This window comes from Periplaneta americana, chromosome 4 (assembly GCF_040183065.1).
Source record: "Periplaneta americana isolate PAMFEO1 chromosome 4, P.americana_PAMFEO1_priV1, whole genome shotgun sequence".
In the NCBI taxonomy this organism is placed as follows: Eukaryota; Metazoa; Arthropoda; class Insecta; order Blattodea; family Blattidae; genus Periplaneta; species Periplaneta americana.
The window spans coordinates 23,832,676-23,850,159 of record NC_091120.1 but is presented as its reverse complement, the minus strand read 5'-3'; the positions used below and the strand labels follow the sequence as shown (position 1 = coordinate 23,850,159).

Sequence of the window (17,484 nt, the reverse complement as noted above, 5' to 3'; positions counted from 1 at the left end):
ACTTAAGTAAAGTCTACTACTCCACGAAACTTATTGCATTCCTGATACAAGTAACATTAAGGAAGCCGTGAAAAAATCAACAAGATTCCAGATGCCGATGTTATTACTGCAATATGTTATATAAATAATATTGTTAAAATATTAAAATGAAAAATAAATCATTACATAACCTTACCGTTTGTTTTAAGTTCGCATTTATAGACTGGGGGGGGGGGGTAAGACAGACGTATATCACGGCCTGCTGGAGTATAGTAAACACAGAAAACATTTTATAGCAACAATGTTGAAGAAAGATATTTTGGTTTTCCGAAGTTGCCGTCATTAAACAGAAACCAACATGGAGATTTCATTGCAACTAATTAGAAATTCGTCTTTCAGGCATGTAATAAACGATCTTCGCACAAAATAATGTATGATACACGAGCGGTATGTTTGTTTCATGTTCTCGGAAATTAAAAAAGCTCAACTACGTTTCGCTTTTTCAGTCTTTTCCTCGAACATGAAAACGTCAACATACCGCTCTTGTAACGTGTATTACTATTCTTTCTCCTTCGGAAATTATCCTCGCCCGTCTTGGTAAGAAATCATCATTTTCAAATATCAAGTCCGTCATTCTCCTAGCCATTATGCAAATTATTGTTGTTAATGCAGGATTAATTATTTAAATGACCAAATATTGACCAATTAACTTAAATGCAGTTTAATGAGAGCTTAAAGCCCAATTTGTTTTGGTGAAATGCATTGTACCTTTAAGTGTCAATTAAAGAGGCTCTAAGTAACAATTAAAGTTAAATAAGTTTGGTGAAATTGGTCCTTAGTATGGGTTCTTGTGAATGTTCTTTTGAAATACGAGTAACCATAAGAAATGAGTTCCTTAATCAGAAAACAAGAACTCCAATGTGAGTTTTTAGACGTACAAAACACATATAATCAAAGGGCGAATTCTTCCCAGTTTGAGCAAGTCCTGCAAGAGAATTCTAAGCTAGAATTTTGGAGTAGCCCTGAGCCCATTCGTGCTTACAATTAAATATGCAGCCATTCGCTCGCCTGTAAGTGGTGGGGAGGGGAGGAAGATACTCACACCGGTCTAACCTGGGCACGGGATAAAGGTGAACGGTCAGAATCAAGCTCTCATCGCTTCAACACCGAAGAAACAATTGATGAAACTTAGAGAGCGGGAGGCTGTGTGGACTTCCGACTACAACGTTAAGTAATTACTCTAAAATAGTAATTGTTTAGAGCTTCGAAATTCCGACATCAACTTTGGGTAAATAGGGAAAATCATCCTTAGTAAATGCAAGGGATAATAATAATAATAATAATAATAATAATAATAATAATTCTTTATTTATACTGGCAGAGTTAAGGCCATAGGGCCTTCTCTTACACTCTACCAGATCACAAAGTACACAAGCAGTTAAAATTTAACAAAAAGTTAAAGAACAGAATACTAACATATTACAAAAAAATAATAATAGCATAATAAAATCGACACTAAACAACATGAACATAATACCATAATAGGAAAAAAGAAAGAAAAATACATTGGAATATGATGAAAGCAACTCATTTAGTACAAATGGTTAATATGGAAAAACGTAAGGAAGAATATAACGAAATAGAATGTAATAAAATAATAATAAAAAAGAAAATAAATAAATAAAATTCACAATAAAAAGACTATGATAATCAATTCATCGGCTGATAAAGAGAACAATAAGGGGGAAGGAAGGAAAATAAATATATAGCCTATATTTTTACAAAAATATCGCAGAGAAAAGGGCTTATAACTGAAAGGAATCTAATTCAAAAAGTGCAATTTTAATTTATTTTTGAAACTAGACAATGTCCGACAGTCTCTGACATGTTGCGGTGGAGAGTTCCAGAGATGAGCTGCAGAGACGGTGAAAGATGAAGAGGAGAAGGATGTTCTGTGTTTAGGAATGGAGAGTGTGATATGGTGTTGTGAGCGAGTATCTATTTCGTGATGCGAGGACAAATGTTGAATACGAGAAGCTAGGTAGCTAGGGTTAGAGGTTTGAAGAATATTGAAGAGTAAAGTGAGAGAGTGAATAGTTCTTCGCTCTTTGAGACAGACCCAGGACAGCATATTTAGTGAATGTATTAGTATTAGTATTAGTATTTATTTATTTAACCTGGTAGAGATAAGGCCGTCAGGCCTTCTCTGCCCCTCTACCAGGAGATTCCAACTACAATATCAACAATAAAATTACAATTAGTATTAAATTTACAATTACAATTACAAATAATATTACAGTTAGTATTAAATTTACAATTACAATAAAATCAAAGTACGAAAAGATTACCTGAATAATTAAAGCTAGATAATTTATCATAGAGAAACAAAGAATATTTTATATTTACTGAATTACAAATTAAATCTAGAATAACAAAATTGTATAGTGATGAAATTACTGGATATTGAAATATTTTGATAGATTAAAGAAACTATTTACAAGTAATCAATTACTGACCAAGTGCCTAGTAAGTTTTCGTTTGAATTCAATTTTATTTCGACAGTCCCTGATGCTAGCAGGTAGCGAATTCCAGAGTCTTGGCAGGGCTATTGTGAAAGAAGATGAGTATGAGGAGGTGCGATGGGATGGTATTGTTAGTATTGTTTCATGACGAGAGCGTGTGTTCAGATTATGATGGGAAGAAAGGTAAGTGAAGCGAGACGACAGGTAGGAAGGAATAGAAGAGTTCAAGATTTCGAAGAGAAAGAGAAGTGAATGTAAATTTCTTTTCTTATCTAGTTTAAGCCAACCTATTGCTTCCAGGGATGGGGTAATATGATCATATTTACGAACATTGCTTACAAAACGTACACACAAATTATGAGCACGTTGAAGTTTCGTTTTGTTGTCGCTGGAGAGGTCAGTCAGTAAAATGTCCGCATAGTCGAAATAGGGAAATGCAAGTGTCTGCACAAGGGACTTTTTTAAGCAAGAGGGGAGATGAACATTTATCCTTTTTAGCACATGGATAATAGAATATACTTTTCTGCAGGTTTCTGTGATTTGCATGTCCCAGTTGAGATTATTATCCATGTGAATGCCAAGATTTTTTACTGAAGAACTGAAGGGGATATGCACTGTACTTACTTTAACAGGGGAAATGTCGAGGTGTTTTACAGCGTCGGTTTGCCGTTTGTGTCCTAATATAATTGCTTGTGTCTTTCCAGGATTTATTTTAAGACGGAGTTTCTTTGTCCATGTCACAATCGAGTCAATGTCTTCGTTCAATTTATCTATAGCGTCATTTACTCTGATACGATCAGATCTACGGACGTTGCAAATAAATCGAACACATAATAATACTACTACTACTACTACTACTACTAATAATAATAATAATAATAATAATAATAATAATAATAATAATAATAATAATTTTACTTGGTTATTTAACGACGCTGTATCAACCATAGGTTATTTAACGTCGATAAAATTGATAATAGTGAGATGGTATTTGGTGGGCTGAAGCCTATAATTCGCCATGGATCATCTTACAATTGTCTTACGGTTGGAAAAGACCTCGGAAAAAACCCAATCAAATAATCAACCCAAGTGGGAATTGAACTCATCTCCGAACGCAACTCCAAATCTACAGGCAAGCGCCTCAGTCGACTGAGCTACTCCGATGGCTTAGTGAATATTATTATTATTATTATTATTATTATTATTATAACTGTTTTTATTAAACACAATATGTATGAAAGACAGTGTTTTTTAACCAAGAACAGTAATAACAACCCAATTTTACGATATAACAGGCTAACACAGCCAATCATAAATATGATAAAAGTGCCATAGTGTTTACAGTGTTTTATAGTGTTTTTATAGTGTATATTTTACTTGTTTATATTTATGTGTCATAATATTGGTTTTAACATAATTTTCTATTTACCTATGTGTGCTTTCAAAAGAAAGACTTTTAACAGAATCATAACAAGCAACCCCACACTGTATCAAGTACATTTTATAGTAATTTTAGCTAAATCAAGAAATCATGATAGGTCACACGCACGTGAATAACCCACTACACAATAAGAGGCTAGGTCTTCACAACACATATTGACATACATATCTGAAGATGATGCACTGCGTATCGAAAACGTTAATATAAATCCAAATACATAAGATAAGCAAAGGTGGAAAATAAAAAAATTGACATTATAAAACAATATGTAAAGCTTTAAACCATTTTTTTATTTTATTTTTTGGAGTTATTAGTTATTAGAGGAGAAAAATTCGCTCAGGCGCCGGAGATCGAACCCGGGTCCTTGGTTTTACGTACCAAGCGCTCTAACCACTGAGCTACGCCCAAGTCCAGTCCACACCACAGGATCGAATCGCCCTCCTCTAGTGTTTTTCCTTTTGATACCTATAGTATGTCTAATGATTTACTTACATAAGTATATCTAGAGTGTGATAAGCTGGATTGAAAGTAATAAAACTCCAAGAAACAAGTACATAACTTTTTGTTTCTGCATACTTTATTAATTTTATCTTTCTGCATAATTATTTATAATACGGCACAAACATTTTGCAATTTGCACAAATATAATTTTTCATTTGTGCATTTTTGCGACAATTATTTATTTTCTAGCTTAAACCCTGCCTAGGAGGGATAGCATCTTACAGTAGACGACGCCGACGGATGCAACGTGATCCACGGAAAGTCTCCCCTTGCTGTGAGAAGTTGGTTTTGATTCGGTGAGGGCTATTGAAGAAAAGAGTTGAGGAAAAAAAAAAGTATTAGGGATATCCGTCCATTAAGTCTCCACTTCTACTGAAATCTGTCCCAAAGCTTTGGCAGGCAAAGTAAACGAACTCACTTTATGCTACGAGCGAAAGCACGTGATGGTGGGCAGTGGAGGAGAAGATATACGAGCGAAAATCAATAAGTTACAAATCGAAGAAGCAACCTTCATGTTTGAATGAGGTGCCTGAAGCTATCATGCTAGATGGCAGTGTTATCGGTGTGCGCACAAGCGGAACAAAGAAGCAGCAGTTGCAATATGACGACATCTCTGCATGGATATATCATTGGCGACTTCATCCAAATAATATGCTGGTAATGATGCAGCCAAGACTCATCGATAGGGAACGAGTTTCTAGTTCCGTATCTATTTTGTTTGCTACGTCCTAGACGTACGCTTTTGTTATTCAGATATCTCCACTTTCCATGTACACAGAAACCCCTTATTAAAATTCTGTAAGTTCTAACACGCTTAAATGAACCATAAACTCCTATAAATGCCTAAAAACTATACTTGTGCCTGAAAAGCGCCTTTTTGGTAGTTTGCGTATATTTTGAAATAAAAATACCGCTAATAACACTGCTCAACAATGATTTTGCTAAATATACTATTTCTGCTGTTTGTTATGTAATGTCATCTGCTGATTCCAAAAATGAAATCAGAATTTTTCTAGCACCCACCATTTTTTTGTTGTTGTAATTTTAGAAAAATTGATTTATTTTTATTGCTATATACAATCCTTAACATTCTAATGGAAAGAAAATATTTCAAATATTACATTTTATTGCTTTAACAATTTACCTATTAATTTATATCACTGTTGCCTGTGAAGTCAGAATTCATAACAATAACTTTTATTCCTCATTAGACAGTGAGAATATTAGTTCTCAGCTGAGTTAGAATTTAGAATCATGAAACAAGTTTCATCATAACCAGTGTTTTCTTTGCCTAATTTTAAGTGTGATAAAAGTACCTTATAAAGTGAAACATACCTCGAAATACTGCGTAAATCACAAACAATTTTTGTTACGTTTGTGTTTAATTAATTTTGAAAGAACACAGGTGAATTTTTACTACACTAGTTAAAAGAGCTTACGAGTGTTATTTTGATTGCAAAATAATGAGGACAGGAACTGGGCCCTTGAAATCTGTTGTGCTCCATGTAATTCTATTAGTCTAACTGGTTGGCTATAAGGATCCCGTCATATGCCTTTTCCAGTTCCAATGATATGCCGGAAACCTAAGGGTCATTCAACAGACTGTTACTTTCTAGGAATCACAGATCAGAAGACTACAGAGAACTTGTCAGCGAGCTGATTCAGAACTATAACGTGATGGAGTATCATATGTCTGTCAAAATAACTTCATGGATTCTCATATATTTTTTCTTTCCTCAAAACCTTCGGGCAGTGAGCGACAAACACGGGAAGTGTTTTCATTAGGATTTTTATGAAATGGAAAGACGCTACCAGGAAAAATGGAGCCCAAATATTCTGTCAGACTACTGATGGACACTCAAAAGAGATGTTTCTCAAGCGAAATATAGCCTAAAATCTATTTCACACACATTTTAGGTAAATAAATATGATTTTAGGTGGAATGTTACAAGATATCAATACAAGAAAAGTCTGAAGTACATTTCATACTAGTGGCTTGTGCAGCAAATACTGCTACAAACTAAGTTCGTTAGACGTTCAAATAAAAATTTTTCAGATTTATTTTCAATGAAGAATACTTGTCTTTTTGATAGTTATTTGCTTCCATAATAATGAAACATACTCCCTCTGAATGGATTTTTTTTAGGCCAAATACTTTTTCTTGAACCTATCCAACTTCAGTTTTTGAGTTTCAACGCGAAAACGCAAGTATCAATGTCAGAACGATAGCAGTAGCTATTTCAGGTCATTGTGGATTGTAGGCAAAAGTTAAAAAAAAATGTCAGGTTTGCTAAGCTTTCGAACAATATCATTTTCGTATAGCTGCTGCATGTAGAGCTTGAAATGTAGAGCGTAAAATCATTTTATCCTACTAAGAGATCTTGCTGAAATGATCTGGAGACTACAAAATTTTCTAGGCCTTGTGTTGTGGAAGAGAAGGCCTAATGGCCTTAACTACACCAGAATAAATAAATAAATAAATAAATAAATAAATAAATAAATAAGTAAGTAAGTAAGTAAGTAAATAAATAAATAAATAAATATTTTATCAGTAAGTAATACCTTTTGATCTTTCCTTAGGAACTGTAATTTTTGCGCTCTCTCGAGCCAATACTGAAGACAATAACACATATCAATATCTACACTACACCCCCATTAAGTATATGAAAAAGACCCAACCCCACTGATTTAATAAGTATAAAAATATTTGATTTTTAATAACAATATTATTATCTTAAGTTTTGTAGTTATATATAGCAGCCACTCAGTAAATTATAGAAATGAAGATCTAAATTAAGATATTCTCTACATTTACTTACATAACCACAAAACGTTTCACTTTCATGTCATCAATATAGCATCAGTATTATGTACAATTAATAAAAAAATAGATGCATCATGATATTAACTATAATAATATTTAATTTCTAATGGTAATAATGTCATCAAACCACCTCAAGTTTCGTAGATTTGAATATCCAATACACAGCTGTACTCAGAAAATTATACACTGCACAATCAGTTCTTAATAAAAAATTGAATTGAGCTCTAAATATGTCGGAAATCTGCAGGTCATGGCCTTCGTGTAATAGCCTATTGTTTATTGTAGTGTGTGTTTTGTTCTGAAATTCAATCAAGTCGGCCGTGGTTGAATAAAATTAGTTCTCAAAACTGACAACAGATGGATTTTGGAAAATAGGAAAATTATGTAGGAAAATTGACATTTCACTGAAAACTACTACTTTTCCGAAAAACTTTAGGTTCCAAGCTTCAAAATGAGGGGCCATTTATTAAAATCCGTTCAGCCGTTTTCCCGTAATTTCCATTACCAGTTCAAATTATATATAATAGAGATAATTACTCAAAAACCATGGGTGATAGAAAAATTTTGAAAACAGATCTGAAATCAGCGTATAAAATGGTACAAGAATCACCTATTCTTTATCTTTTAACAAAAAATATGTTTAATTTTGTTGACCAGCGTAATGAATCCAATATCTGGATTGACTAATGACAATATTATTAGAAGAAACCACGTTAAGAATTTTATCGCCCTTAAAATACATTTCAGGGTTTGAACCTGCGAATCTCTAATCAACGGTTGCCATGGAAACGCTGTACTAGAGAGGACGACGTTCTATTTAATTAATTACACATTAAGCGTGTTTGCACTTGCTCCTATGCAATCAGTTATGCATACATGTAGGAGCGCTTATCAAAGTGAAGGCGCTAAAACCATGTGATCGCCGGAGACATGGGGTGAGATCGAAATTTCATTGCTAAGCTACATTACACAATTCTCTGTTGGTACCACTGTCACATTCATTTGTGTGCGTTTGTGACGTTAAGACATTATATATTAAGGTCCCTAAGCCAAATAACGCCATGTATACCTTTAACGCCACTCTAGTAAAATTTGTTAACGACACAAGTTTTCGGTAGTGCACTACTGTAGCCTGCATTAGCTTGCAATCTAGTGATGAAATGAGTTACTAGCTCTCCGCTGACATTTACGAGTGACATTATATTCCATCATTTTCCTGTTGTGTGTCGATAGTGAATGGCTGTTCTTATTTCAAGGTAAGAGGCAATATTTTATTTTGTGTGTTGAGCAAACAATAACTATATATTTTCGTGATCCTTAAACATCCTTCTATGTATAGAAAGTATTTGCTATCTATAAAATTTGAAAACGTTAGAGAAACAGGCATGTCATGTTATCAAGTACTCAGTAGCGCTTTAACGCCATGTGGTGTTAAAGGTCTACAGACAAAATTTTAGGTTATGTTAGTACTAAGGCTGACAGTACAGCATGAGTGTGAAAACATCAGGAAAATCACTAAGCTTCCAACTTACAAATGTTCAGAATGTGCAGTGCTGATATTGGTTCAATTGCTTATCGAACTCTTAATTTTTTTTTTATTTTACATAACTTAATTTTTTTGTTTTACTTATTGGAAAACATTCATATTAAACTAAGGTAAATGCTTTTGTGTTTAATAACTTTCTACTGTGTCACATTGTCTCTTTTTTTTAAGTAAGGAGTCACTGGAAAACATATTTTCCTAATCCATCTGGTGTTTCAGTTTCAGATCAAGAATCTTTCATTAGTATTGAGTGATTTTGTATCTTTTATTAACAGAAACTCAAATTTAGTCGCTTGGTTCTATTGTGTTGGTTAGGAAAAATAATTCATTAACAATTATAAGTATATAGGTAACTAGAAAATAGGTGGCGTTAATTGGACAACCTGTTCCTAATAACGCCAGTTTACAAAGTTTTCCTATTTGAGTTCTAATTCTTGTTCGGCATATAATATATCCATTTTCATTGTGCTATTTTGTAAAGATAAGATTACAGTTTCTATTTCATAATTTTCGTGTTTGTATATAACTTATTTCCAGAGCAAAAGTGACTGAAGTGTTAAGGTGGCGTTATTTGGTACGTGTACCTTATATACTCGAAATAGTTTTGAATTTTCATTGTAGTGTTTCTGGAAATTAATTATTTAATGTTCAGTGATGAAAAAATAAGGTTCAGTTCAGTAACCCTTATTTGAAACGAGTCAAAGTCAGGATACGAGAAGAAATGTCAGAAGGAAGTGGAATAGGGAGAGGAGTACGACAAGGATGCTCTTTATCACCTGCCCTGTTCAACATCTACTTAAAGGATTTAGTGAAGAACTGTTTTCAGAATATGGGAAGAGTGATAGTAGGAGGAAGAGGAATAAAGTGTATAAGATTTGATATTGATATGGCGTTATTAGCAGAAGAGGAGATGATACTAATGGATATGCTCTTAGAGCAAAATGACAGCTGTGAGCAGAATGGAACGAAGATAAATGCCAATAAGACGAAGACCATGGTCATAGGAAGAAAAGTAAAGAATCTTAACTTGCGAATTCTATATGAGGCAGTAGAGTAAGTGGACAGCTTCAAATACTTGGGGTGTACTATAAGCAGTAACATGAGTTGTTGCCAAGAAGTCAAAAGGAGAACAACAATGGCAAAGGAAGCTTTTAATAGAAAAAGGAGCATCTTCTGCGGATCTCTGGAGAAAGAACTAAGGAAGAGACTAGTGAAGTGCTTTGTATGGAGTGTGGCATTGTTTGTGGCAGAACTGTGGACATTACGACGAAGTGGAGAGAAGCGACTACAAGCATTTGAAATGTGGATATGGAAAAGGATGGAGCGTGTGAAGTGGACAGACAGAATAAGAAACGAAGCTGTGTTGGAAAGAGTGGGTGAAGAAAGAATGATGCTGAAACTGATCAGGAAGAGGAAAAGGAATTGGTTGGGTCACTGTTTGAGAAGAAACTATCCTCTGAAGGGTGCACTGGAAGGAATGGTGAACGGGAGAAGAGTTCGAGGCAGAAGAAGATATCAGATCATAGACGACATTAAGATATATGGATCATATGAGGAGGCAAAGAGAAAGGCAGAAAATAGGAAAGACTGGAGAATGCTGGACTTGGAGTGAAAGAACTGTCCTTGGGTAGAACACTATGAATGAGTGAAATGATGTAAAGTATTGTGCTTTTAATAAAAATAGTTGAAAATTACAATGCGCTACAGCAAACATTACTTCCTTGACGACCCGATATTAACTATTTGAGAGAGACGATAGTACTAGGTATTACAATAAGAGTACAACACAAAAGGAATAAAGAAATCTCTTCCACTACATTGCAAATTTTAGCTATAGCAGATAACGTTTTCAGAACAGTTCAAGACACGAGTTGTTGAAACTAATATTACATATATTCTAAATCTTCATTGGCTATGTCGACAATTACCAGGTGTTAACTGATCATATATTAACGTAAAAGAATATTACGTTATTACTCTTAGCAGAGTATGCCATTAATACAATGTGTACATACTATATTTTGAAATATCAAATAGTGTCTTCTATTTTTGTTAGTCTATAATTTAGGCCCATATTCTCAATAATAGTTTAAACTGTATTTAATTTAAACTATTTGAAATTTAATCCATAGTTCAAACCATGCACTATATTTTCAACAATATCGTGAAGGAAGATTAGTTTAAACTATTGCTTAAAGCACTGCCTGCTGGATCGCATCTTATCGCTGCGTAAACAGCCATAGGATGTGATCCAGCAGGTAGTGGCTTAAACCGAAGCCTTGGGTTTAAACCATTCAGTTGGTAGCGTGTATCTCTGTTTAATTGTTCATTACTGAAATAACATGTTAATTTTAGATAAGAAATAACTCATTTTATCACATTTTGTATTTAAGGCCACTTTTCACTTAATATCTCAATAGTACATTATGCAACAAGCCTATAATGAAGGTAATTAAGAAGTGAGTATGGATATTTATTAAACGAGCGCAAGCGAGTTTCATAATTTTCATACGAGCTTCTTAATTACCATTATAGGCGAGTTTCATACGACTTTTTATGCTCGACCATATTTCTAACTTGATATTATTAATTTTAATTGTATCTGACCTTCAGCAATGTTCCGTATGTTGTGAGATGTGCGCAGACGCGAAAGTATTGATTTTTTCCGAGGAACAGATATCCACATTGACCTTGCTAGGCCATAAGAACCTACAGAGATAACATTAAAATTAAATTAGACATTGAAAAACGAGATGACAAATTGAATTTATTTGAATATTATTTACAATTAACGCTAATTATTATAGTAACAGAACATAACCTTCTGCGACAGTATTGGATTTCCAGCCTCCGTGACTTTTCGCTAATTCTCTTTCGATTGCATATCCGAGAATAATCTATACTTGCGGTTTTATAACAGTAGAAAGCTGACCTGTCATTGGCTGAACAGTTGTAACCTGAGTCGTCATTGGCTGAAAGACCTGACCTTTAATGAGTAGGTGTACTTTAATGACATGCATTAAAGGTCTGCTACCAGGTGTATAATTACTACGTTTTGGCATGGTCGAGCATAAAATTAAATAGTATTAATTATATTCACATTATTTCATTATGATGATGCAACAATAAAAACAAATGACTGGAATCAGACAGTTCTATTTCTTGGCTCGTAAGCATATGACTGGTTTGAAATAAAATATATTTTAATGAAATGAAAAAAAAAAGCAAAAGAGCTAAAAATTTCAGGAAGGAGGAATGCAGATTAATTTTTGAACTAATAAGCAAAGAAAGGACATTATACAGTCAACTGTTCCAATAAACAGAGGAAATTTTGTATTTTTTTTAATCATACTTCACAATGTTCATCTCTTTTCTTGTAGATGGCATTTTAAAATATCTTTATAGAATTATAGTTAGGGATCCTTCGGATGCTAGAGATATTATGTTTAAAATTGGAGAAATACAAGGATTCGTTGCAACATAATCTAGAAGATACTTTACAGCACTTTCATATTATATGGCGTTATTGTCTCCAGTATTTATTTGAAAATTTCCTGATATATAATACTTTATGGCTGTAAAAACAATTGGAAACTGGAGAAAGAACATGATTTATTTTTGCAGGTGATTTTATTGTCTTACATTAAATTTGATTTAATACCATGTTTACAGTATCCTTATGAAGCCTAAACCTAAAACTCATTTTCATTCTTTTCTTGAAAATGCCTTACTCATGGTCAAAATCCTTACTTCTTTATCTTCAATTTCATTAAATATCTCCATGACTCACAATAACAACAAAATTTTTCTCCATTAAAAACAATCTGCATTTATGCAAATCAAGATTTCAGATACAACTTCCTGTAAAGTTGATGTGAATAATTTCGAGGGAAAAATTGTTCCGGGGCCGGGCATCGAACCTGGGACCTTTGGTTTAACGTACCAACGCTCTACCAACTGAGCTACCCGAGAACTCTACCCGACACCGATCCAATTTTTCCCTCTATATCCATAAACCTCAAAGTGGGCTGACAACTGTCAAGCAACCAACTTCGAGTGCACACTAACTCCGTGTGACTTAAATTGTGGTTTTTTGTTAACGAACAGTGACGTGTATTATGCAAATCAAGATTTCAGGTATAACTCCCTGTAAAGTTGATTTGAATAATTTTTCCCTCGAAATTATTCAAATCAACGTTACAGGGAGTTATACCTAAAACCTCGATGCCCGGCCCAGGAACAATTTTTCCCTCGAAATTATTCAAATCAACTTTACAGGGAGTTATTGTACCTGAAATCTTGATTTGCATAATACACGTCACTGTTCGTTAACAGAAAACCACAATTTAAGTCACACGGAGTTAGTGTGCACTCGAAGTTGGTTGCTTGACGGTTGTCAGCCCACTTTGAGGTCTGTGGATATAGAGGGAAAAATTGGATCGGTGTCGGGTAGAGTCCCCGGGTAGCTCAGTTGGTGAGCGTTGGTAAGTTAAACCAAAGGTCCCGGGTTCGATGCCCGGCCCCGGAACAATTTTTCCCTCGAAATTATTCAGTCTGCATTTAGGTTATATTTAGTAAGAATTTTAACTATTTTGCGTAGTTTAAGCTATCAAACTTGGTGATTTAATCTAAACTAGTGTTTAAACAAAGAAAGGTTTTTTGTTTAAACCACAGTTTAAAGTTGAAGTAAGCTAAAAGATAGTTTAAATTATTATTGAGAATATGGCCCTAAACATTCATATTTCACTCTAGTTGTGGATGACTATCCAGCTTGAATTCCCTCTACTTTCTACTACCCTCCTCACTACTTTGTATGTTCAACTCTCCTGCTAAAATACCTAGAAGATAGTACAACTCTACTATAATAGTCACCCCTGTGTAGAAGTCTTCGAACCACTTAACAAATAAAGACAGTAAAGTTCCTTTACCCCCACAGGCAGGTTATTTTTAGGAAGTTAGACATTGTAAAGCTATAAGACAACAGCTTAAATATGTTTCTATTTTCTTTCCAGGGAGCAATGCCTGTTCGCGTCGCGTGAGCCATGCAATGAGAAACACCATCATTACAGCCGCCGTAACACGGGGTTCCAGTTGCACCGCTGAGCGATGTTGGCACACCTACCTTGACCGGCCACCACTCCATTCTGCGCGAATTTCCCCAACGGTTCCATGCGAATTGCATCCACAGCTGGCTGAGTCTGTTGGGGCATGTTGCACCTCAGTAGCAAATCTTCTTACTTATATACTTTTTGTTTTTTACTGTGATGCAGGACTTCTTTGTTTCTTTCTATGCCCTTTTACTTATGCAGCTGAAAATGCAGACAGCGCTATCTACAAAAACTAATAAAACTACTGCATAGTACCACATACATTACTCCCTAAACTACAACTACTTCAGAATCACTACAGAAGAATGTTCCTCATCAGGACGCATTTCGTACGCAGGAAGCTGGAAATATAAACCTCAATCGGAGGTAATTTACGCAGTACTCAAATATCTCTTAACAAACTTTTTCTTTTGCTTGATATAAAAATACGGAGAGTATTCTTCCATAAATCAAACTGGTATTATTTTATGTCGTTCAGGAGGTATATTTTTTTTTTTACAAAAATTCTTTCTTACAGAGGAGTAACTTTCAATATTTTACGTCCCTCTAACATTTAATTCTTAATACATAAATGTTAAATATGTAAATATACCTTATTCAAATTTCTTCATCGATCCAAAATAAAAGTTGACCCAATTCCTACCATTCATAAATGTAAGGTCATTATACCATGTGTCTCAAAAGTCGCGTGCTAAATGGGAAAAAGTAACCTTCGTGCAATTCTCTCGCACTACGGCTATCGTGAAAGAGTTGCCTAATTAGTACGACAATTCATAGGAAGTCTATCTGTGAGATAATCAACATCGACTTAGGCCCTTAAGCTCATCGTTCATGTTCAAAATAAATTTGTTCCGTTCATTCGAGAACACTGTCTTTCATAATGAAAAGTTTCATTAGTTACGCATAAACGTTCTGTATGACGTTGGCGAATGTTTTCTTTAAGAAACACCTCTTGTTTAACGTAACGTCATAGCAAAAAAAAAGTGTAAGGTCCGGTGAACGTGGAGGCCAAGTCTTAGGACCACCTATTCCAATTCAACGTTCTCTAAAGATGTTATTTAATTTTTGGCGAACCGATAGAGCATAATGTGATATTGTTCCATCAAGTTGCAACCACATTATTTGCAGTTTATTAACTAGTAGATCATGTAAAAATTCCATTTCAACGCTATCAATAATGTCACCAAAGTTGTACTGATTGACATGACCATCAAAGAAGTATGAACCAACTTATATCGCATAGAATATCATAACCCTAGAAGTCACATAGGTTAAACTATCTTTATTGGTAGCGACTTTGGATCGGCCACTTCTTTTTGACATCAAATCTTAAACTTATTCAGCAATCTTACCACAGTCTGATGTCATGGAAAACACCATAAAAATATAATAGAAAAAAATTATCATTAGTTTTAATAATTTAACAAAAATATTGGTCTTATAAACTAAAAATAAGGAAAAAAACTTCAGAAAAAAGATTATATCTTTTCATTAATTCCCAAAACTAATATTTTAAATAAACTACTTTCTGACATCAAAAATATTATAATTATAATATTAACAACAAGAATACTCTTCACACAAATAAAACATCCATTAGCAATAGCTTGGGAATATCAAGATGCCTGCGATGATCTTCACATAAAATGTAGGCCTACACCAGCGTTGTCAGACAGAGCCTAAACGGAGCGGGGCGCTTCAATATGACTCGTTGCGTACTCCGGTGCTTCCACAGACATAAGCAAGTTCACGCTCCGACTGCACTCTCTAGCTCCACAACCGGTTTTGGAGCTTACAACTCTGACACTACTGGCCTACACGTTTTTCAGGCGTCGACATTATTACTGAATAATTATTCACGTGGAAAGTAACAGGAATCAATCTATTAGGTACGGGATTTTTGAGACACACGGTATTTAAATATCGCTTTGAAGCAATCCCAATTTCTCTGCAATTGACGATAGAAGGGTACACGGGAAAAGGGGGCTCATTGAGTTTTTTACGATACGGGCACAATCTGGACATTATCATCAGGACTTTAATTTGACCAAGGCAAAACAGGGAAAAGGAACTCCTGATACGCATTTCAAATCTTTAAGTATAGGCGAAGAATGGACTCATTGCACTGATTAAAGTGCTCTCTTGTGAAATGTAGAAAACGCTGATGAACTCCCTTTTTCCCGTGTATTCTTCTAATATCTTTATGTAAAACTCTCAGATATTGAAGTTCTTTCAAGAAAACGACCTTCGTATATGGCTGCACAGAATTTGAATTTGTTAATTCAAAGAATGTAGTTTTATTACGCACCGTTATATTCGACAGAGATGCGACCACAGATTTCAAATTTGCGTGCGACACAAATGGATGTCCTTTTCGTTAGTAGTCGCCACACACGCAACTACGGACGCCAACGAATACTGATATGTCATACAATATATATTTTCTACGCACGAACAACATTACCAAGTAAAGCAAATATCTGATTTTAGAAAAGAGCAGTAAAAACAAAATGCAACGACTCTCCATCGAAGGATGTTATGTACACAAAAAATATAACCATAAACCGCAAGGCTAAAAGTATCGTGCTATTTCAAATGAATTACAGATTAAAATTTAATAAATAATTCTCATTCTGTTTACTTCAAGGCATTTGAGTTACACGTTGGAGGCACGACGTCAGATTGAGACAATCCAAGAATAAAGGCCAGTTTCTCCAAGTAATGTACAGGGTGTTTCCGGGCTGGTGTTACAAACTTTCAGGGATGATGGGGAATGGCACATGTATCAATTTGAGATAAAGAACCATGGTCCGGAAATGACTGAGTCGAAAGTTACAATCAAAAATAGTTGTGTGGAAATGGAATTGTAATTTAGCAACACATGTCCTCCTTCCCTTAACCTTTGGAACAGTCGTGGAAAGATGGTATGGGCCGGATGTCTCCTACGTGGGTACTTGCCCCGATACAATCTGTGACCTTGTCTACTGTTCCCATTGGCTCATCCAGATTCGAAAATCAGGTCTGCTTATTCCGCTCTCGTGTACTCCTCCATTTCGCTAGGACTGATCGACTGGACACTGCAACTTGTACACATACACTGCTGTCTACAGACGTGCATATCAGGACCGACCATGTCCGTTACACATTACGCTATCTGCATTGCTTTAGTGTAGTTTCCTGTCCCCATCCCTCAGACAGCGCAATGAATGGAATACTGTAAGTAGACAACGTAAACAACTTCAGATGAATACAGTATGAGTAAGATGTACAGATAAATACACATAAATAAGGTGTACAGAGGAATAAAATTATTTCATTTCCACACAACTATTTTTGCTTGTAACTTTCAACTCGGTCATTTCTGGACCAGGGTTCCTCATCTCAAATTGATACATGTGCCCTTCCCCATCATCCTGAAAGTTTGTAACACTAGCCTGGAAACACCCTGTATAATTTGGCTAATAAATGTTAAATCAACAGCCTGTTTATTTTTAAGATTTTGTTAATGTATTTTCCATTTTTATAGGGCTGGACAAAAGATATGGTGTATCGGACGAAACCTTGCA

The 17,484-nt window shown here is 34.8% G+C and overlaps 1 protein-coding gene across 4 annotated transcripts in view; it reads right to left on the bottom strand.

Moving 5' to 3' along the window:
* LOC138697602 (endoplasmic reticulum aminopeptidase 1-like) overlaps nucleotides 1-17,484 on the bottom strand; it is a 248,723-nt gene that overhangs the window by 192,540 nt on the left and 38,699 nt on the right. For 2 of the 4 annotated variants that reach the window (XM_069822983.1, XM_069822985.1), the window contains exon 2: nucleotides 13,933-14,119. The exons of 1 other annotated variant lie outside the window; for it this stretch is intronic. In XM_069822983.1, coding sequence (XP_069679084.1) covers nucleotides 13,933-14,020 — 88 coding nt within the window. In that variant the 5' untranslated portion in view covers nucleotides 14,021-14,119. Of the gene's footprint in view, nucleotides 1-13,932; nucleotides 14,151-17,484 lie in introns of all 4 variants that reach the window. One more of the 4 variants, XM_069822984.1, reaches the window with a different exon arrangement.